This window comes from Mustela putorius, unplaced genomic scaffold, assembly GCF_011764305.1.
Source record: "Mustela putorius furo isolate JIRA1106 unplaced genomic scaffold, ASM1176430v1.1 tig00003845_pilon_pilon_pilon, whole genome shotgun sequence".
Lineage (NCBI taxonomy): Eukaryota > Metazoa > Chordata > Mammalia > Carnivora > Mustelidae > Mustela > Mustela putorius.
In genome coordinates, this window is record NW_025421998.1 from 54,620,968 (window position 1) to 54,643,980 (window position 23,013).

The following is a 23,013-nucleotide window of genomic DNA, read 5'->3' on the forward strand; positions in this document are numbered from 1 at the left end:
AGACACTTGGGATAACAATGGCTTTAACCATAAGTAATTTGAATATAATATCTAAGTAGCAGTCTGTAGGACTTATAAAAAAAATCTTAACATAGCAGTAAAAGTGAAATATGTTCATCTTTTAGCCCACTGTAAAATAAAAGTAAAGCTCATTTCCTTTCTTGTACTGAGCATTACCGTCTCACTTGGATTTTTATTCGTGGACTAATAAAGTAGAATATAGTGACTTACCTATCAGAAATTATATTAGTAGTTTCTTTTTTTAAGATTTTATTTATTTATTTATTTATTTGAGAGAGAAAGTAAGAGCACAGGCAGATGGGAGAGGTTGCAGGGGAGGAAGAAGCAGACTCCCCCGTGAGCAGGGAGCCTGTTGCAGAACTCCAGCCCAGGACCCCAGGTTATAACCTGAGCCGAAAGCAGACACTTACCAACCGAGACACCCAGGTGATCTGTATTACTAGTTTAGTAATTCCTTAAAATTTACAAAATGTGATAGAATTTTCTCTTATTCTAGAAGTATTATTTGCCTCATATTCCCAGTGCTAAGAGTTCCTAGCATATCACAGTCTCCAGATTTTCTCTGAGACTAACCTGTACATTTTATCTTCAACTTCATTAAGAAATTGAAATTTTGTTTGACAATAAAGATATTCTTTCTCCTTGAAATTCATCTTTAAGTGTGCCAGTAAACCTTAAATTTTTTCATTACTATTTATTTCTACAGCATTGTAAGTATTTAATCTAACTCTGCCTTCTTTCGACAACCTAGAGTGACACCATTTTGGCCTTGGTCAGAAATCACAATTTAAAAAGCAGTTGCTATCCAACCCCTATCAGACATACATTTGAGAGAAGTGTTACTAAGGAAAGAGTGCTGAGTGGTCATTGGCTTTGTCCAGTCTGCATTCTGAATTGTTTTTGTTTCAAGTTAAAGCTGTGTAAGCTACTTTCTTGGGAAATACAGTGTGAACTTTGGGTCTTACCAAGTATTGATAATTTTTAAAAAACCCAGATTGCTATGTTTGAAAAACCATCAAGGACATTGCTTTTACTTCATTTAAAATCTCCATAAAATAACACCATGAGAAATACCTTACATTTTGTGTCAGGGAAAAAAATTGGTTTTTCTAAAGGAATAGTAGACTGCTTTTCTAAGGGAAGCTCAGTGCCATATTTTAATACAGCAAATCATGATAGCAACTCTACATCTCTTCTAAATGTGTCTGAGGAACAGTTTCTGTGCTGGACAAAGACTGGATTTGAATAGAAAATTGAGTTGAAGCAATTGTCAAGCACTGGTTTTATATGTTTGTTAAGCCAGGCCCAGTGCGCCCCTTTTCATTTCATTTATTTCTCCCTTCACTAGAAAACGTTATGTGATGTGATCCTTATGGTCCAGGAAAGAAAGATACCTGCTCATCGAGTTGTCCTTGCAGCAGCCAGTCATTTTTTTAACTTAATGTTCACAAGTAAGTATATTAAAGTAAAACATAAAATTTTTTCCATGAGAATGAGGTGGAGTCTAAATGAAAATATCTTCCTAGTTTTTAAAGCATTTAAGAAATTAAGGCCATACATAAGTGACTCTTAATCTCACAAAACAAACTGAGGGTTGCTGGGGGGAGGGGGTTTGGGAGAAGGGGGTGGGATTATGGACATTGGGGAGGGTATGTGCTTTGGTGAGTGCTGTGAAGTGTGTAAACCTGGTGATTCACAGACCTGTACCCCTGGGGATAAAAATATATGTTTATAAAAAATAAAAAATTATATTAAAAAAAAAAGAAATTAAGGCCATAAAACAATGAAGTGATTGAAAAGTGGTTGTGGTGAGGATTGAGCAAAAGAAAAATGTTCTTTCATCAGCCTTACAGGCCCAAAGATTTTATGGATGAAGGTACAGTTTCTACTTGAATGCCCAGTTTTCTTCTTGACCTTAGGTGGAAAAGCAAAGAAGAAAATAAATGTTTAGGATAATTTGTCTAGCAAGTTAAACTAAATAAAAATGAAGTATGAAATACCATACTAGAAAGAACTCTAGATTTAAAGTTAAGAACTGGATCCAAGTCCTGGTTCCTCTGTTTAGTATTATTTTATGAGCTTGATCAGGTAATGTAATATATCTGCCTCAAGTTTTCTCTTTGGTGCTCTGGCTATCTATAAGGTTTTTGGTAGAGAATGAGAGCTTTGTTAGCTATAGCTATATTTATTATAGCAGTTGCATTGCTGTAATTGTCATTGTTCTTGTAGATGTTTGCCAGCTGCATCAGATGTAGTTTTGCTCACAGCAATTTAGAAGAGTGCTACTCAAGTATTTTAGGACTTGGGGGAATATTAAGACTATTTTATATATGTGTTTACTTGGCTTTTTTTTTTTTTTTAAGAAATATACTAATTCACTAATTTCCTAGCTTATTTTAATTTAAGGCACTTTTCAAGTGTGGAGAATTAATTTTGCATTTATTATAGGAATGTCGGGCTTTCTGGGTATATTTTTTCCAGAGAAATCTCTGTCCTATTATTCTTTTCCATATTTAACATGGCCTGGAATGATCTGGCCCTCAGTTAAACTAATAATAGTACTCATGACATTTATATTTCTTCTTTTCATTTTAGCTAACATGCTTGAATCAAAGTCCTTTGAAGTTGAACTCAAAGATGCTGAACCAGACATTATTGAACAACTTGTGGAATTTGCTTATACTGCTAGGTAAGTTAAGAAGGATCATTTCCATTATAGAGAAGTAAGGTTGGCATCTACCATGCCGGAGCATTGTGGTGACAAATTGGTATGCTCCAAATTCTTCAACATGAAAAACTACAAGGATGCCATACTGATGCAAGGACTGAAAAGTTTAATTTTCTGTTTAATTTCGGGGGCTAATAGGATACATTTTACAATAGCATTATTTAAATAATAAATTGTAGGAGATTAATATTCACTTTAACTTCTTTGCAGAATTTCTGTGAATAGCAACAATGTTCAGTCTTTGTTAGATGCAGCAAACCAGTACCAGATTGAACCTGTGAAGAAAATGTGTGTTGATTTTTTGAAAGAACAAGTTGATGCTTCAAATTGTCTTGGTAAGAAATCAGATTCCTACTAAAAACCAAACTTTAATGTGTATTTTAATTTTAAAAAGTGTGTTTATAAGTATCTTCATTTAATTTTAAAGACATTGTCCACTAGAAAATATGCTCAGAATACATTTTAAGAGATGCTTAAGGAGGTGCTTATTAATCTAGGCCTCAAGAAGCCCATTAAAAACTGTACTATGGGGTGCCTGGGTGGCTCAGTGGGTTAAAGCCTCTGCCTTCAGCTCAGGTCATGATCTCAGGGTCTTGGGTCTTGGGATCGAGCCCCACATTGAGCTCTCTGCTCAACGGGGAGCCTGCTTCCTCCTCTCTCTCTCTGCTTGCCTCTCTGCCTACTTGTGATCTCTGTCAAATAAATAAATAAAATTTTTAAAAAATAAATAAAAATAAAAAAATTAAAAATAAATAAAAATAAAAACTGTACTACAAAAAAAGCAACAAAAAAAACTGTACTACATTTTCTAGAAAAAATATGAAATAACTTTAATAATGATTTTTTATGTATCTGGAATGAAGAGTAAGGATTGCATCTGGTGGTGGTATGATCTATGATATCATAAGTATGAGTGTTCACCTTTGTTGAAGCACTTAAGATTGCTACAGTCTGTCTTGAATGAGAAAACTGGGGTTGTGTGTATTGCCTGAGGTCTTATAGCTAGTATGTGGAGGTGCTGAGGTTGGAATTTAAGTAATCTTGTTCTCAACTACTACACTATGTTGCCTCTTTACCTTCTTAGTTGTGCTAGCTATTGTTTACTGGAAAAACTAAAAATCCTACACTATAAAGTAAGCTACTAATTAAGGGACTGCTATGGGGGCATGTGGGTGGCTCAGTCAGTTAAGCATTCAACTTTTGATCCCACCTCAGGTCATGATATTGGGGTCTTGAGATTGAGCCCCATGTTGTGCCCCACACTCAGCACAGAGTCTGCTTGTCCTTCTCCCTCTTTTCCTCTCCCTGCTTGTGCATTTGTCTCTCTCCCTCTCTCAAATAAATAAAAACATCCTTTAAAAAGACCAGTCTCTAATCTCACCTGTGCAATAGAGACATTCTGGGATGAATCTATTTCTCTGGGCCATAGTTTGGGGCTCCATTCATCAATAAGATTAACATTCCTGAGATTTTACTTATTTCTCCTTATATAAGTATTTTCACAAAATTTATTATAAAGAGGGAATTCAAATAAGTTTTTGGAAGATGATGACTTAAATATTTTTCCCTAACTCCCTACCACTCTAAATTTCCAACCAGGTACTTCAACTAAAAGAAAAACAGAGTAGGGAGTGGATATGATGGTACAAAGCATACTGTGGAACCTGGAGCAAGTTTGTGCTAACCACATCTTGGGCTTTGGGCTTCTGAGGAGACCATTTAGGATTTTTTACTTCTGGATCCCTCTGTCATCATTGTTTTCAAAGCTGAGAGGAGGGACAGCATAGCAGCCTAAAAGGGAGCCTGATTCTCTTGGGCTATCAATGGGGCAAAGATAGTGGCCCAACTAGTTGAGCCAACCACATTCTCAGTACCCAAAGGAACTACTTCAGCCTGCTTTCTGTTTAGCCCTGAGTGTGGCTCTACCTGTGAGTTGATCAGAGAACTCTTTGTTTTTACCACTTGTCAGTTCTCTGCTACCTAGAAGACCCCAACAAGCTGTTTTCCACGAATACCAAAGGAACTCATGACATCTGATGGAACTGGGCAAAAATCATTCTAGGTTAAAGGAAACCCAGTAGTCTGAGGTACAGAAAGCAAGCTAAACAGCCAAAATGAATGTTTCCTATAGACAACTTTAATATAAGAAGAGGAGAACTTAAGATAGAAAGGATGCATATGAAGGGGGTGGGGGAAAGCTGTGATTTTCCATGAAATTCCATTGAATTGAAAAATAGATTGGATATTCCTAAAAATCAGACTGAAGAAGATCAAACAGAGAAAACTGTCTCATGATAACAAAACAAAAATGCAAGGGAATGGAAATAATTAGTGAAAACATAAAAAAATGAAAGGAAGATGAAGGGACAGTGATATGAAATAGGAAGTTCAGAAGGAACAGATGGAGGAAATGCAGTATCAAAGAAGTAATAAAACTTATTTGAGCTCAAAAAAAACTTGACTTTTCACACCAAATTATACTAAGTATCAGACCTGATGAAGTAAGATATTCCTATCCTACATATATCCTAGTGATATTTTTTGCCTCCAAAATCAGGAGAGAACTTCTCTTTGGGTGATAAAAATGCTCTGGCACTAGATAGTGGTGATGGTGGCACAACATGGTGAATAAACTAAATGTCAATAATGGTAAGTTTTATGTTGCATATGTTTTACCATAATTTCTTAAAAAACCAATATAAAAAGAATTTATAAGCTTTTAGAGAGAAAGAGTATGGTAGGTTAGCCAGAAATTGGCCACAAATTCTTTCCATCCTTGTATGAGTCTTTGTATATGTGGTTTTGTAGCCGTCAATCAAGAGGTAGAGTTTTTTCCCTGTGTAGCCTAGGCTTGGCCATGTAGCTTGCTTTAGCCCATGGGACATTGGCAAATGTGACATGAGCAAAGGCTTAAAAAATGATTATGCATTGGGGCTTGCCCTTCTTTGCTGCTGGGGACTCTTTTGCTATCATGAAAAGATTAGAGGCCATTTGGGGCACAGATGAGCTGTACTAGCTGATGTCTGTACCAACCAGCTTACATACTACGAGATAAGTAAATGAGGCCAGTCTAAACCATCCATTCCCAAATGAGCAACCGGCTAACTACATACATAAGCTAAACCAGCCATGTTCAGAAGAACCACCCAGTTGACTCAGAGAATTGCAAGAAATAATATGTTACTGTTATGTTGAGCCACTAAGTGCTAGAGTTGTTTTTCCTGCAGCAGTAGATAACTGGGGTTCCTGGGTGGCTCACTTGGTTTAGCATTTGTCTTTGCCTCAGGTCATCTCAGGGTCCTGGGATCAAGCTCTGCATAGGGCTCTCTGCTCAGCTGGAAGTCTCCTTCTCTGAGCTCACTCACATGCTCTCAAATAAATAAAATCTAAAAGAAATAGATCTCTCAAATAAGTAAAATCTAAAAGAAATAGATAACTAATATAAAAGTTTACTTAGAAAAGAAAGAATCAGAATGACATCAGTTTATCTGTAACAGGAAGTTAGAAGGTAGTAGAATTTGACATGCAAATGGAGAAAAAAATTACATTTTAAAACATTCATTGGACACATTGCTAAGACAAATATTTGTTAAAGATTTTATTTATTTATTTTGACAGAGAGAGATAGAGACACAGTAAAAGAGGGAACACAGGCAAGGGGAGTGGAAGAAGAAGCAGCAGGCTCCCTGCTGAGCAGGGAGCCCAGTGCGGGGCTTGATCCCAGGACCCTGGGATCATGACCTGAGCCGAAGGCAGATGCTTAACGACTGAGCACCCAGGCGCCCTTGAAGAATTATTTTAAAAGAATTTTTAAAGAGGTATTAAAAATGAACTTACAGGCTATATAGAAATATATGACAATAAGCACAGAAAAAATCAAAACTTTGGAATGTGACTCAAGTATTTCTTTAAAGAGAATTTGATTTGTAGTCTTCAAATACTTCCAAATAAATGCATTTATTTTTATCTCAACAGAGTAGTCTACTTGAAGAGGTAGAAAAGAAAAATTTTTACACCTAATGAAAGTAAAAGAAAATACCTTTTTTTTTTTTTTTTTTAAGATTTTATTTATTTATTTGAGGGAGAATGAGTGAGAGAGAGCATGAGAGAGGAGAAAGTCAGAGGGAGAAGCAGACTCCCCAAGGAGCTGGGAGCCTGATGCGGGACTCGATCCTGGAAGTCCGGGATCGTGACCTGAGCCGAAGGCAGTCGCTCAACCAACTGAGCCACCCAGGCGCCCCAAGAAAATACCTTTTTAAAGTAAAATTAATAAAATGGAAAAATCACACTAATAGACTATAGATTGACCAGAGAAACAAAAGCTAATTATCTCAAAGAATCGTATAAAATACCTAACAAGTCTAATCAAGAAGGAAAGATGAGGGTTATCTAGATGGCTTAGTCAGTTGGACCTCCAGCTCTTGGTTTCACCTCAGGTCGTGGTCACAGGGTCCTGGGAGCAAGACAAACCCCCACCCCGCCCAGTCAGCCAAATTGAATCCATCAATGAATGTCTTTTTAAAAATAATTCTTTACCAAAAAAAGTAATAATAATAATACTTTGCCACCCTGGTGTGAGATATTGGTAGTGGAGGAAGTTGGTTGTTTGTGGAACAGGAGTATATGGGAACTTTGTACTTGCTATTAAACTTTGCTGTGAACCTAAGACTACTGTGGAACTTAAAATCATATCAAAATGTAGAATCAAAAGTAGAATCTTATAAGCTTATTTTAAAATTTATTTACAAGAGAAAATGTTTAACACTAGCCAAGAAAAAAATGTGAAAAAATATTGAAGGGGCTTTTCCTACAAAGTATCAAAATCAGTCAGTATGGTATTGGCATAAGAATAAACAAATCAGTAGAATAGAAGAGGATCCAAATTTATGAAATTCGTTCAGCCTCGTATTTCTGGAGTCATACTTTGTCTTCAGTGTATGTTTGGGGTTTGTTTGGGTTTTTTTTTGTTTGTTTGTTTTTAATATTTTATTTATTTGACAGAGAGAAATCACAACTAGGCAGAGAGGCAGGCAGAGAGAGAGGAGGAAGCAGGCTCCCCGCTGAGCAGAGAGCCCCATGCAGGGCTCGATCCCGGGACCCTGGGATCATGACCCGAGCAGAAGGCAGAGGCTTTAACCCACTGAACCACCCAGGCACCCCTGTTTGGGGTTTTTTAAAGTCATTTTCTATTCATTTACTTTCTTTTGTATTTAGGTATAAGTGTGCTAGCAGAGTGTCTGGATTGTCCTGAATTGAAAGCAACTGCAGATGACTTTATTCATCAGCATTTTACTGAAGTTTACAAAACTGACGAATTTCTGCAACTTGATGTCAAGCGAGTTACACATCTCCTCAACCAGGACACTCTGACTGTGAGAGCAGAGGATCAGGTAACTAAATTGTCTTCCCACATTTTTCTTAGGAAAAATATCCTTATTGATTTCTTATGTTTCATGTTTGGATACATGACAAGGAAAAGAATCATATTAGGAGAGAATCTGTTCATTAAACAGAGTATTCCAAAATCGTTTCATAGGAAAAGTAAATCTTGGGTGCTTGCAAGGCCATTTGGTAGAAGTAAAGTTATTGGATACCATGGTAGGAAGAATAATGCTTCCTCTCCAAAGATGTCCACATCCTAATCCCCAGAACCAGTAAGTACCTTACATGGCAAGTGGGACTTTGCAGATGTGGTAAGATCTCTGAGATGAAATTATCTAGGTGGGCCCACTGTAATCACCAGACCCCTTAAGTATGGAAAGGTAGGCAGAAGAGTCCATGTCAGAGTGATGGGATGTAAGAAAGTCTTGGCCAGTGATTGCTGGTTTTGAAGATGGGAGGAAGAGGCCATAAGCCACGGAATGCAGGCAGCTGCTAGATTCTGGAAAGGGCAATGAAATGCTTTCTCCTCTAGTTCCTCAGGCAACCCTACTGACACACTGATTTTAACCAAGTGTGACACATATTTACTCTCAAACTATTGGAGGTGTAAGCTGGGTACAGGCATTTGGGAGCTAGGTGGTCCAACAGTAACACTTTGATATGCAGACATTCAGTTAATCCCTCTTTTCAGTCCCACACCCTTCTCTGTATTTGAAGGCAGTAAATTTATGATAATTTGTTATTGTTACATCAGCAATAGAAAACTAATAGAGGTACTATAAGATCATAAGCCTTGAGTTACTTTTCTTCTAAAAATAAAAGATTTACACTGAGCCATTTTTATCTGGTCTTAATGGCCCAGAGTCGTTGGTTATAGTAGTCTGCAAATTGACAAGTTGGACCTGGAAGACCTGGCTAGGCAAACAACAACAAATACAACCACACTTCTCAGTTATGTGACTAAAATTAACTGACTTACATGCATTATGGAAAGGGAATTAAAAAACAACTTTAGTCTGAAGAAAACCTGGCAAATGGTATCTACAGATCATCAGACCTGATGAGCACTACGTATAGGTTAATATTGTCAATGATAAGTCATGTTGATATTATGTACCCTTAATATAAAGTAAGGAGAATGGCATGGCACCTCTGTGGTCTTCCTCTGAAAAAACTGTAATTCTGGTTTAATGAGGAAAACATCAGACAAACCCAAATTGAAGGACATTTTACAAAATATCTGACTAGCAGGGCTCCCGGGTGGCTCAGACAGTTGAGCATCTGCTTTCAGCTCAGATCATGATCTCAGGGTCCTGGGATCGAGCACTGCATCAGGCTTCCTGCTCAGCGGGGAACCTGCTTCTCCCTCTCTCTACTGCTCTGTCTGCTTGTGCTCTTTTTCTTTAAATAAATAAAATCTTTAACACTGTCAAAGTGATCAGAAACAAGGAAAGTCTGAGAAACTGTGAAAGTCTAGAAAATCTAAGGTGACATAATGAGTAATGAGATGTATCTTTTATGGGTTTGGGACAGAGGGAAAAATTAGATAAAAAAACTAAAGTTTTGGAAATATGGACTGTACTTAATAATTGATTCGTTAGTTGTGATAAGAGTATCTTGCTACTGTGGTGAGTGCTGTGAAGTGTGTAAACCTGGTGAATCACAGACCTGTACCCCTGGGGCTACTAATACATTTTATGTTAATAAAAAATAAAAAATTTATATATGAAAGAAGAGTACCTTGCTAATAATATAACACTTTAACAGCAGGGTGCAGGGTATATGAGGGACTCTGTACTATGTTTGCAACTCTTTTGTAAATATAAAACTTTCCAAGATTAAAAATTTATTTTTAAAAAAATAGGCCAGTTCCCATAAAAAATTAACTCATATGGAGATCAGAACTTAGGCCATATTAACAGTAACTCCAACTGAACCAACTTTAGCTCAAACAATTATGTGGCAGATTTTTATGTTTATGAAATAAAAGATGTGTTATCAGTGTGTTTAAACTCATGATTTGTGGTGCACCTGGCTGGCTCAGTTGGTAGAGCATGGGACTCTTGATGTCAGGGCTATGAGCTCAAGCCCCATATTGGGCATGGAGCCTAATTTATTTACTTAATTATTTTTATTTATTTATTTGAGAGAGCACATGAGCAGAAACAGCAGAGGGAGAGAATCTCAAGCAGATTGCACCAAACACAGAGCCAACTCAGGGCTTGAGCTCATAACTAAGAGTCAGATGCTTAACTGACAGCGCCACCCTGGGGGCCCCTGGGCATGGAGCCTACTTTAAAAACAAAACAAAACTAATAATTTATAAATCAAATTGTGTTAATAAACTTGGACTTGTTTGGTAAAAATAAATGAGTGCTATAGTACTATTTTGAAAACAATTCTTATATAAATATCCTTTAAAATATAGAATTTTTATATTGTAAAGTTTCTGGAAAACAGGTATCAATTCATAATTAGGAATACTGTATTGAAATAAAGTCATAGATGACCTTCATATGTCTTGGAGTGGAAACTTCCCCCTGAGGAAATTAGTCTGTGTTCCTGGTACCAAGTGAACATGTATTGAAACTATCATTAACCAGTAGGTTTCTTTCCATTGAAATGTACATCACAGCTCCTTCTGAGAAGAAGTTACTTTTTTTTTTTTTAAGATTTTATTTATTTATTTGACAGAGAGAGATCACAAGTAGGCAGAAAGGCAGGGAGGCAGGCAGAGAGAGAGAGGGATGGGAGGAGGAAGCAGGCTCCCTGCTGAGCAGGGAAAGACCAATGCAAGGCTCCATCCCAGGACCTTGAGATCATGACCTGAGCCGAAGGCAGAGGCTTTAACCCACTGAGCCACCCAGGTGCCCCAAGAAGTTACATTTTGTTTTAAAAAATCATAAAGTCAGTATCCTATATCCTCCTGTGATTGCATTATATAGTAGTAATTAGTTCTAAAATCTATCTACAAGAGTCATTAGAGCAGTGGGTAAACTATTGTGACTTACAGGCAAGTATTTGGGAATGAAAGAAAATATCTGAATAAAATATTGGGAATAAATGGTTGTATCTTCATGAGATCCTCCCCTAACCTTCAGTATGAGAGTAAATAGGTAATTGGAAATGTTGCTGCCTTCTAAGAACTTTATTTACTATGCTATTTTCCCTCCTTAGGTTTATGATGCTGCGGTCAGATGGTTGAAATATGATGAACCTAATCGCCAGCCATTTATGGTTGATATCCTTGCTAAAGTCAGGTTTCCTCTTATATCAAAGAATTTCTTAAGTAAAACGGTACAAGCTGAACCACTTATTCAAGACAATCCTGAATGCCTTAAGATGGTGATAAGTAAGTTGCCTTACTGTCCATCCATAACCTGATCCTATAGCTAGTTTCTCTTGAGCTTAAACACTTTAGAATGGATCAGACTCAGCGCAAGGGAAAAACATTCAAGACTTAGCTCTTTTAGATACTTAATCCATGGGGTTGTCAGCTCTTTACTTGGAGGAGACTTACATAAGCCCTTATTTTATAGGGACACTGTGATAGAAGGAAAAATTATTTATACCTTGTTTTCTTTTGTGTATGATAGCTTTCATGCTCTTCATTTCTGGTGTTTCCTTTTTTTTTTTTTTTTTAAGATTTTATTTATTTATTTGACAGAGAGAAATCACAAGTAGATGGAGAGGCAGGCAGAGAGAGAGAGAGGGAAGCAGGCTCCCCGCTGAGCAGAGAGCCCGACTCGGGCCTCGATCCCAGGACCCCGAGATCTTGACCTGAGCCGAAGGCAGCGGCTCAACCCGCTGAGCCACCCAGGCGCCCTCTGGTGTTTCATTTTTTATATTAGTCAACCAAATAGTATACTGTGATCACTTTTTCCTTTTTTTTTTTTTTTTCCTGGCCTAGAACTAATATCTGCCATACTTTTTCATTACTTAGTTTTTCTTGACTTGGAGGCTAAATAAATGTTCCTCTGTAAATGTTCCTTAATAAAATTGTACAATTAGACAATCTGTTGCTTTTCTTTTATTTCTTGGAAACATCCTTCATAGAGTCTTCTTTCTACATATTCCAGTATGGACTGTTTGCACTCTAACCTTAAGGCACACTTATCTTAGACTTCCCTTCTCTGCCATCCTGGATGTCCTTTCACTACTCTCGTAAATTAGACCCACTGTCTTCCTGGACCCCAGGTGTTCCCCTTTCATAAGTCTCTCTATTGAATGGAATGTATCCCCTAAAAGGTTCCTGAGAAAGTATATCTGATAGTAAATATTTGGAGACTTGATGAATCTCATGTCTTTGTTTTACCATAAAGAGTTGAAGGATTCTTAAACTGAGTATAGAATTGTGTTGAAAATCATTTTCACTTAGAATTTTGAAGGCAGGGGCGCCTGGGTGGCTTAGTGGGTTAAAGCCTCTGCCTTCAACTTAGGTCATGATCCCAGGGTCCTGGGATAGATCCCCGCATCGGGCTCTCTGCTCAGCGGGGAGCCTGCTTCCTTCTCTCTCTCTGCCTGCCTCTCTGCCTGCTTGTGATCTCTGTCTGTCAAATAAATAAATAAAATCTTTAAAAAAAAAAAAAAAAGAATTTTGAAGGCATTGCTCCATTATTAACTAGCTTCTGGTGTTATTTTTGAGAAATCTGTCAAAATCTGTCAGTCTGACCCACTTACTTTTTTTATTCCTCCTTTGTAAGCATTTAAAATCTTTGGTGGGGGGGTGGTGCTCCTGGGTGGCTTAGTCGGTTAAGTGTCAGGTCTTGTTTTTTTGTTTGTTTTTGTTTTGTTTTTAATTTGGCAGAGAGATCACAAGTAGGCAGACAGGCAGAGAGAGAGGGGGAAGCAGGCTCCCTGCAGAGCAGAGCCCGATGCGGGGCTCGATCTCAGGACCCCGAGATCATGACCTGAGCAGAAGGCAGAGGCTTTAACCCACTGAGCCACCCAGGTGCACCCAGGTTTTTGCTTAAGTTCTGATCTCCTGAGTCCTGAGATCAAGCTTGGCCTCAGGCTCTGCGCTCAGCAGGGAGTCTGCAGCCAATCTTCTCCTTCTGCCCCTCCCCATCTTGTGCATGTGCATGCACACGGGGGCTCTCTCTCCTCTCAAATAAATCAATCTTTAAATAAATATTTTCTCATATCCCTGAGGTTCTTCCGGAAGTTCACAATAATGTAACTTGATGTGACTCTTTTTTTTTTTTTTTTTTTAAGTTATCATGTTGGGCATTTTCTATCATTTCAACAGATTTCTTTGTTCTCTGTTACTGGTATTGTGATTCTTCAGCAATTGAGTCTCTAATCTTGTCTCTCTTGTTACCCATCTTTGCTTCTTTGTTCGATCTTCTGAGAGGTAGCCTTAATTTTTCTATCAACACTTTTATTTCAGCTCTTTTTAATTTCTGTGAGCTTTTATTTATTCTCTGGTTTCTTATTTTTCATGGCTAAAATATCTTATTCTGAAGTAGCATTGTAGTACCTTTCATGCTCTCTTGTCTGTATTTTCTGTATTACCTTTGAATTTTGTTTTTCTCTTTTTGTTGCTATTGGAAGCTTTTCTTAGATGTTTGCTATCATCTGTGAGTCATATTTATAAGACTAAGTTATTATTAAACTAGTAGATAAGGCAGTGTATGTGCATGGGCTCCTTACCTCTTGGACTGAACTGCAGGGTAATCAGTGTAAACAGTTTCTTAATTGATGAGCCTTCAAATGTCAGTATCTGTAGATACTTTCTCAGGTAGCTAGGTATAGACAGCTGGGTATAGATATTCCTTGGTAGGGAATATTTTGATACATAAACTTAGTCCTTGTCTTCAGGCTTACACCCTTCTCTGTGTGATTCCTTGAGACCAGAGTATCTCCAAAGACCAGTCCTCACATATCCTACAGTGGAGAAGGCATGGCAGATTACCTGACTGTGTAGGAGACCTGGCAGTTCAAATGTTGTTTATTCAGAATTTTAGAGTTCTCTTATCTTCATCCCCACCCCACTTTCTGGGATACTTTCTATCTCCAATTAGGAATCTTTCCATGGTTCTGCAGGATAATTTGGCTTGCTTGTCATTGGCATTTTCTTCCACATCCATTTCGGTTTAGCATTCTATCTGCTACCGGTCAGTCTTCATTAACTAAGTTTTAGGGTTACAGACCTATTGTCAAAGGTAGAGTTTGTGTTTGTTACTTGCTTCCCTGTTGTCTGGGATGGCTTTTAAGAGAAGTGGAGAGAAAAAAGGTCTTAAAATGGCACATTCAATCTCAGGTTCTTTTATATTATATTTATATTATATCTCAGGTTCTTTAAATCTGAATCTGGCTTTAGAGGTTTAGTTGGAAATGTCTTCCTTATTCCAGGATGATTTTTTAAAAATTTTATAAATTCTTCTCATGCACTTAATAAATTTCTTCTTTTCTCTTTTTTTTTTAAATTTTAAACTTTATACCCAACTGAAATTTATTTGAATAAATAAGAATCTAGGTTGTTGGGTTATTTTCCCTTTGTAAGTCTGGCAAGATGGCCCAGTATCATTTATCAAATAATTCATCTTTTCCCACTGATTTGAAACATCATAAACTAAATTCCCACTAATCTATACATACACAAAAATCAGTTTCTCTTCCATTTCATTCTGGTACCTTTTAATTATTGTTGTACCTCACTTAATTAAATTTTATATCCTGGAGAATTTATAATTTTCTTCTTATAACTTATACACTTAAAAAATTTTTTAGATATTTTTGTTGTTGCTATTATGAATTATATATTTTTCTTTGTATTAGTTGTTATTGATCCCTTTTAAAACTTTTTTCAGTTGATTTCTCTTTTTCTAGGGCTTTAATTTTTTATCTGCTAATAATGATAATTCTAGCTTTTCCCCCTATTATCTTGTTACACTGCCCTATTATTTTAAATGGCTTTTTCATGACAGTGTTCAATTAACTGATAATGGTGATAAATGGCAACCTTGTCTTTTCCTTACTTTAATGGGAATACCTTTAGTTCTAGTGGTGTGGACATGGGTTTTGACTGTCATTGGCTTATGTATGTGTGTGGTACATAGGTGGATATGAGTGGAGTGGATAGTAGGTGTCTATAATTAAGAAAGTACTTTTCCTAAATCTTAAACTTTAATAAACACCTGTAAAAGTTATTTGTTTCCTGAGTTTGAGGATTTTGGCAAGTATTTCTTTAGTGTTACTGTTTTAAAATTTGGTATGCATATTTAAGCTATGCAGAAAAGTATAAAAAATAATACAGATATTCATGAACTTACCTAGCACCTTAAGAAATCAATACAGATGAAGCATCCAGTGTACTCCTTCCCAGTGACCGCTCCCATTCTTCCACCTGAGAGGAAACAGCCCTGAATATGGTGTTTGATTACCATATGATTATTTAAACAGTTACCATATATATAGGCAGCATCTAGTACTGTTTCACATGTTTCTAAAATCTATGTAAATGTTACACTGTATGTATTCTTCTGGAAATTGCTTTTAAAAATGCTTTGTAATTCTCATGTTTTCTCTTGTGACCAATAAGTTAAATAGAAGGGTGCTTTTAAATTAGCCTTTGGTTATAGATTTTACTTAATTGCATTGTGGTCCAGGAACATCATGATCAGATCTTTAGTATTTATTGAAAGTTGTCAATTTTTGTAAAGTTGTCATTTGTATCTTTTATGACCTAATTTTTTGGTCTAGTTAATTTATCGGTTACTGACAGAGTTGTATTATATTTACCCACTATAGTAGATTTCTCAGTTTCTTCTGTAATTCTGTTAATTTTTCTTTTATATATTTTGAGGGCTTATTAGTGTGAGTTTAGAAATGTTATCTTCCTAGTGAATGGGACCTTTTATCATTATGTAGTCATCTACTTTTTCCCTATAAGATTATTGCCTTTCTGTATTTTATTAGATATTTATATAACTAATCTACCTTTTTATCTGGTTAGTGATTTCCTGGCTTATCATCCTTTTGTGAAGTCTTTTCAAACATTTTTTGTCCTTATATTTTAGGTGTATCTTTTTCAAAACAGCATATAGTTTGATTTTCTTTTTTAAACCCTTTTTGATTATCTTTTAACAGGTAAATTATATTCCATTTAATTTACTGTAAGTACTACTTATTTGAATTATTTCTAATGCCTTATTTTGCACTTTTTGTTCATCTCAGTTTTTCTGTACTTCTCTCTTGTCTCCTTTTGGGTTGAGGTTTTTCCCTACATTTTTTCCTTCTACTGTGTGAGAAGTTTTATACTCTGTGTCAGTCTTTTTAATAGTTATCTTTTCTATTTTAATACATGTACCTTAGACATTAATATTTCTACCCTCCTCCATGGGGCACCTGGGTGACTCAGTCAGTTAAGCATCTGTTTTTGGCTCAGGTCATGTTCCAGAGTCCTGGGATTGAGCCCCATGTTGGACTGACTCCCTGCTCCATGGGAAGCCTGCTTCTCCCTCTCCCTATGCCTGCCGCTCCCCCTCCTTGTGCTTTCTTGCTCTCTCTCTCTGTCAAATAAATAAAATCTTTAAAAGTTTTTTTATTTCTACCCTCTCCAGAAGAAAACAAGGATCTTAGGACCCTTTAATTCAGTTTCTGTATTTACATGTTTATTTGTTCTGTAATTTAGTTCTCTTTTTCTAATTTTCCAGATGAGACATGGTAATTTTTTAATAATTTTTTAAAAATATTATGAGTGTTTAGATTTACCCATGTTTGCCAGTTTCTTTCCCCACCATTTCTTCTTGTGTCTTAGACTTTCCTTCTGGATTATTTTCCATATTTCTAAAGAACGTCTTTTACAAACTTCATACATTTATAGTCTATTTGTTGTAAATTGTTTTGGTTATCTGGAACTGCCCCCCCACCCCATGCTCTTCTTAAATGAAAGGTTAACTAGGCATATAATTCTAGATTGAATACTTTGAAGATCATTCATCCTGCTTTCATCATTACCGTTGGTCCCTGCTGTTCGTCTAGTTGTCATTCTTTGTAAATGATCTGGGTTTTTTCTACGGCTTTTTAAAAGTGCTTTTCTTTACTTCTGGTGTTTAGCGCCAAGTATGTGTGGGCATTCATTTCTTTGGTTTATCCTGCTTGGTATTTGTTTTGTTTCCTGAATTCAGTGATCTGTGTTTTTCATCATTTAGAAACTTCTCAGCCATTTTTTTTTTTTTTTTTTTTTTTTTTTTAGATAATGCCACTGCTTCGGGAATTCGAATTAGAAATGTTGGCAAGTCTTTACTTTGTGATTTCTAAACTTTTCATTCATCTTTGTCTCTTTGTGTTATATTTGGGATAAATCTTGAAATGTATATTCCAGTTCACTAATGCTGCTTTCATCTGTTTCTGTTCTGATCAGTTGTTTAACTTATCCTTTGAGTTTTGAATATTAGCTACTTAATTTTTTTCAGAGCAGCCTTGTCATTTTTTATGCTCTTTGCTCATGTTTTCCGTTCTTTCATTTCTATAAACATTTTAAATATAGTTATTTTGTGTTTTGTGTTTAATGAAGCTAATACCTAAAAAGTCTCTGAAGACCAGATGCTGCTGTTTGTTTGTTCTTTTGACTTATTCCTGTCTACTTAATTCCTTAAGTGTTTTGTAATTTTGGATTGTGAGCTTATATTTTTTTATCTTAATTTCCAAGAATATTGGGAGGCCTGGGTTAGACTATTGTGGGTCTTCCTGCTCTCCTCAAAAAGAAAATGGTATTTGCTTTTGCCAGGTGTCCTGGGGCATAAGAAAAAACAAGATTATGTTGAATCTTTCTTAACTTATGCATTCCTAGATGTGCAAGTAGGTAAATTCAAACCTCAAACCTGCACAAGGACAGGCCATCATTACAAATTCTTAGGAAGGAAACTACCTCACCTGGAGCTGAAATTTAAGTAGGCAAATTACAATTTACCTCTTTTGCCATAGGGCAGTTTGGTTTTTTGGCTTTTCTTTTTTTTAGCTTATCTTTTCATTAAAGGTATAATAATCTAAGTGATCTTGCTTTAGGCAATGATCTCAATTCTGACAGCTTACTTGTATAAATCTAAGACCTTATCTTCTCTCCCTCATACACCCAGTAAGATAATTTCTGAGTTTCTGATATTATCAAAAACCCTCATAGTGGTACCATTAGTACTTACCATTCTAGAGGTCTCTTAATGCTTACTATTCTAGACTTTAGTTTTCTCATTTTTCTCCCTCTGATCTTAGCTGTACATTTTCTTTGCCATTTTAACCATCTAGTTTTAAGTAATCTCTACCCCCCTCCCCAGTGTGGGGATTGAACTCAAAACCCAGAAATCAAGAGAATTGCATACCCTACTGACTGAGCCAGCCAGGTACCCCTTAACTGTGCATTTAGAAGAATGTGGGGGATAATGGTGCTTGGGTGGCTCAGTTAGTTAAGCATCTGCGTTTGGCTCAGATCATGATCCTGGGGTCCTGGGATTGAGCCCCATATCCAGCTCCTTTGCTCAGTGGGAAATCTGCTCAAGGGTTCTTTCCCTCCCTCCCTTTCTCTCCCCCCGTTCCTCCCCCTACTCATGTTCACTTGCTCTCAAAAAACAAAAAGAATGTGGGGGTTTTTTTCTTTCTTTTCAAGATTTGTTTTCTTTTATTCTTTTTAAGATTTTGTTTATTTGAGAGGGAGAAGGGGTGTGAGCAGGGGGAATGGCAGCGGGAGAGGGAGAAGCAGGCTCCCCACTGAACAGGGAGCCCAATGCAGGGCTCAATCCCAGAACCCTGGGATCATGACCTGAGCCGAAGGCAGATGCTTAACTGACTAAGCCACCCAGGCACCCTTATTTATTTATTTTAGAGAGAGAGAGCACAAGCAAGAGGGGCAAAGAGAGGGAGAGAGAATCCCCAGCAGACTCCACACTGAGCACAGAGCCTGATGTGGGGCTTGTTCTCACAACTCTGAGACCACAGCCTGAGCTGAAACCAAGAGTTGGATACTTACGCAACTGTGCCACCCAGGCACCCCTAAAACAAAGTTTAAATGTTTATTCTTTCTGATGTTATAGTTATTTTGTACCAGGAAGTATTTGTGAAAGTCTGAACTGTCATACTGCTGTAAGTAGAAGTTTAGCTTATTCTTTAAAAATGCATGAAATACGAGTATACTGACTGCAGTATGCTGAGTTAAGTACACTCCTGCAACTCTCCTGGGCTCTTGAATTCCCATTCATCTTAAACCAAAAAACCAGTGTGGACAGTATCTACAAATGCAATCAGCAGTTAGATTTCAGTTAATGTGGTGAGCAAGAAAGTCTCTCATAGAAGGTAGTTAGAACCTACTTTGAACCAAAAGTTGTTCTTGGTACCTCATCTGGACATTTCATTTAAGGTATAGCTGGTCTTGGGACGCCTGGGTGGCTCAGTTGGTTGGACGACTGCCTTCGGCTCAGGTCATGATCCTGGAGTCCCGGGATCGAGTCCCACATCAGGCTCTCAGCTCCACGGGGAGTCTGCTTCTCTCTCTGACCTTCTCCTCGCTCATCATGATCTCTCTCAAATGAATAAATAAATAATCTTTAAAAAAAAAAAAATAAGGTATAGCTGGTCTCAGTCACAAAGTTTTAAGGAAATAAGTGAAAGAGAAATGAGCATTTTCCCTCCTGCCTAAGACATCTTTCTCAAGAGTGGCCTTAAGTTTGAATGTCTTAGTTATTAAATTGTATCACTTGCCTCTTAATTTGGAAGTCAAGTAAAATTTTTATTAAACACCTAGTTAACGATACTGTCATGATTTTCGGTATGTTGACCCAAGATTGTCCCTTAAATTGGAAAAACATATGATATATTCATACAATGGAATGCTTTGTATTCACTAAAAATATTTTAAATGAATAATAATTTAGAAATTTTTCATAAGTGGCAAAAGCATAAAACACACTTGTGGCCTGTGTGGAGCCCTCCTAAGAGCAGTAGCTCTCAAACCCGAGCATTTCTGGTTCCAAAGTCTTGGGGTATTATACAGTAATCTGGATTTTTAACAAATTTTCAGGGGCCGTTGCTGCTAGTGATGGTCAGGGAGCCACAGTTTAAGAGCCTCTGTCTTAGACCTAGAGTTGGGTGGCTGAAGAGGGGGTCAACAAACTACATGCCACAGACTGTAGCTAGCTAGCTCTGAGTTAAAAGTGGTCTCTGTATTTATAAAGTATTACAAAAACAAATGGAGAGTATGTGACAGAAATCCTATGTGACCTGCAAAGCCTAAAATATTTACTATCTGGCCCTTTTCCAAAGAAAGTCTGACCCCTGACCTAGAGCATGCACCAGAGCCTTAGCTGCAAAGGTTGCCTGCTGCTCTAATAAAAAGTGCTTTTACTCAAACTCTAAAATGAAGGAAATTCTAAATATTGATACTGATTTTCATTCACTCACAGACTTCTCCAGCCTGTCTCTCTTTTTTAAAGGCCCACACAGACTCATGAACAAGTGTTTTGCATGTGTTAAGAATTGTTGACATTATTTTTTTTATCAATAATACTACATATATAGTTCAAAACAATATGAAAGGGTATATAGTGAAAAGTATAGATCTCTCCATTAACCCTGCTCCCTATCTCCTTATCCCCTCGTGCTGGAGATTACAATCTTATATATCCTTCCATTGGTAGTCTGCATACACATTTACCTACATATACTTGTATAAATTACGTATTTAACTATATGCATAAAATATAAATTTTTAAAACACTAATGGTATCATACTGTGTATTCTGCTATGCTCTTTTTCATTCCACATTAGTTTTTGGAGATCATTCCCTCGGTACATATTACCCTTTTTTGGTTTTAACAGCCACTTATAATATTCCATTGTATGAATATACAGTAATTTTTAGCCACTTCCCTGACTGAACTTTTAGGTTGATAAACTCATAGAAGAATTACTGACTAAAGAGTGTGCATTTGTAATTTGGGGGAGATCATATATATTGCCTTCCATATAGTTTGTACCTGTCCACATCCCCACCAGCAGTGTGTAGGAAGCAGTGTGTGTTCCCCCACACCACACCTATAATATATACCCTGTTTCCAGACAGTTTGATGATGGCCAATCTGATAAGTGAAGAAGTATGATTTACTTTATTTCTCTAACTAGAGCACTTGAGCATCTTTTCCTATGTTTAAGAGTAGTTTGTAGTTCTTTTTCTTGAGCTGTGTTTAGTTACTTAGTGGAATTTTCTATTAGTAACTGGTTTTAATCTTATTAATAGTGTTTCTTTCCAGTTGGTCTGTTATATGATTAATAAATATTTTCCTAGTTTGTCATTGTCTTTTGGTTTTGTTTCTTCTTTGTGCCATGCAGCAATTTAACTTAAAATTTTATGTAGTTAAGTCTGAAATGTTTTTTCATGTCTTCTGTGTTTTATGCCTTAACTTCCATATTTGGGGCCCTTTTTTTTTTTAAGATTTAAAAAATTTATTTTAGAGGAAGAGAGAGCATAAGCTGGAGGTTCAGAGGGAGAGGAAGAAACAATCTCCAGCAGACTCCATGCTGAGCACGGAGTCCAACGCTGGGCTTTATCTCACAACCCAGGGTCAGAACCTGAGCCAGAAACAAAGAGTCAGGCACTTAGCTTCTCCACCCGCTCCTGCTCACTTACTCTCTCTCAAATAAATAAGTCTTTCTAAAAAATCATCTAAAGAACCTACTTCTCCAAGTTTTTTATGTGCATCTAAATTACCTAGAGTTTTGTTTAGTATGTAGATCCTGATTCACTAAGCCTAGTAGATTTTGAAGTTCAGTAGTTCTAACAGACTCCCAGATGCTGAAGCTGCTGGCCTTTGAACCACATTTTAAGTGGCAGTACTAGTACCTGGACCATACCAACAGAATTTTTAATTTTTGAGTCTGTGGTGGTTTCAGAGATTTTTGGCAGCTATTGCTTGAAGAGCCAGATAATTCACTGGTATATAGTAAGTGGGTGGGGCATTCTTAGCATAGAAGTGATTGCTAAGAATAATAAATTGTTAGGACTCAGATCCTTACATGTTTTCTTGCCTCTTTGCCCCTCACTCTTTGCTTAAATGCTGTAGAGGGATAGTAGAAAAACAATTACAGAAATAAAAGCACTATGATGTTTGGTTATTTCCTTTTCAAAGAATTAAAGTGCCTGAAGTTTCTTGAAAAATTGCCATGTGTTTTTCTGCAGGTGGAATGAGGTATCATCTGCTGTCCCCAGAGGATCGAGAGGAATTGGTAGAAGGCACAAGGCCCAGAAGAAAGAAACATGACTATCGCATAGCCCTCTTTGGAGGCTCCCAGCCACAGTCTTGTAGATATTTTAACCCAAAGGTAACTAACTTTTGTTTTTGCTTTTGAAAACCCTTAGCACATAAACACTCAACTGCCATTGGTAATAATAGCTCATGCCTTCTAGAGAAGTTGCAGTTTATTTGTTCTTTCACATCTTTTGAGATACACAGTTCTCTTTGTTTAACAAATAAGGAATTTGAAGCTTAGTCAGATTTTAAATATTTTTGTAATTCATCCAAAGCACTGCATAGTAACCACTATCAGAGAAAATGGAAAACTAGTTTTCCTTCTTATTTTGTTAGCAGCTCCTTGCTTTCCTTATGTGTCATTTTCAATGAAAATGTTCTGGGGATATATGTGGTATTCTCTCTTTAGTAATTATGTTTTAATGTAAAATAATACATAGTAATTCTAGAAAATTTGGAAAATGTAGAAATAACAAAGAAAATAGAACAAAGAAATAACATTTAACAAAGAAATAACAAAGAAAAAAGATTACGTTACCTTTAACTCAACCATCTAGAAATGATCACCAATTTTAATGAGTTTTCCAGTATATGTTATGCCATTTGGGCCAGCAAAGCCTAAGTCATAGGTCTAGAAACAGTTT

At 36.7% G+C, this 23,013-nt stretch overlaps 1 protein-coding gene across 6 annotated transcripts in view; it reads left to right on the forward strand.

The window, feature by feature from the left end:
• The window catches only part of KLHL7 (kelch like family member 7), a 69,897-nt gene that overhangs the window by 18,272 nt on the left and 28,612 nt on the right, over positions 1 to 23,013 (forward strand). For 5 of the 6 annotated variants that reach the window (XM_004743348.3, XM_004743345.2, XM_004743343.3 and 2 more), the window contains 6 exons: positions 1,370 to 1,472; positions 2,617 to 2,710; positions 2,960 to 3,084; positions 7,964 to 8,139; positions 11,309 to 11,483; positions 22,300 to 22,442. In XM_004743348.3, the coding sequence (XP_004743405.1) occupies positions 1,394 to 1,472; positions 2,617 to 2,710; positions 2,960 to 3,084; positions 7,964 to 8,139; positions 11,309 to 11,483; positions 22,300 to 22,442 (792 nt within the window). In that variant the 5' untranslated portion in view covers positions 1,370 to 1,393. Of the gene's footprint in view, positions 1 to 302; positions 448 to 1,369; positions 1,473 to 2,616; positions 2,711 to 2,959; positions 3,085 to 7,963; positions 8,140 to 11,308; positions 11,484 to 22,299; positions 22,443 to 23,013 lie in introns of those variants that run through there. The other variant, XM_045062772.1, reaches the window with a different exon arrangement.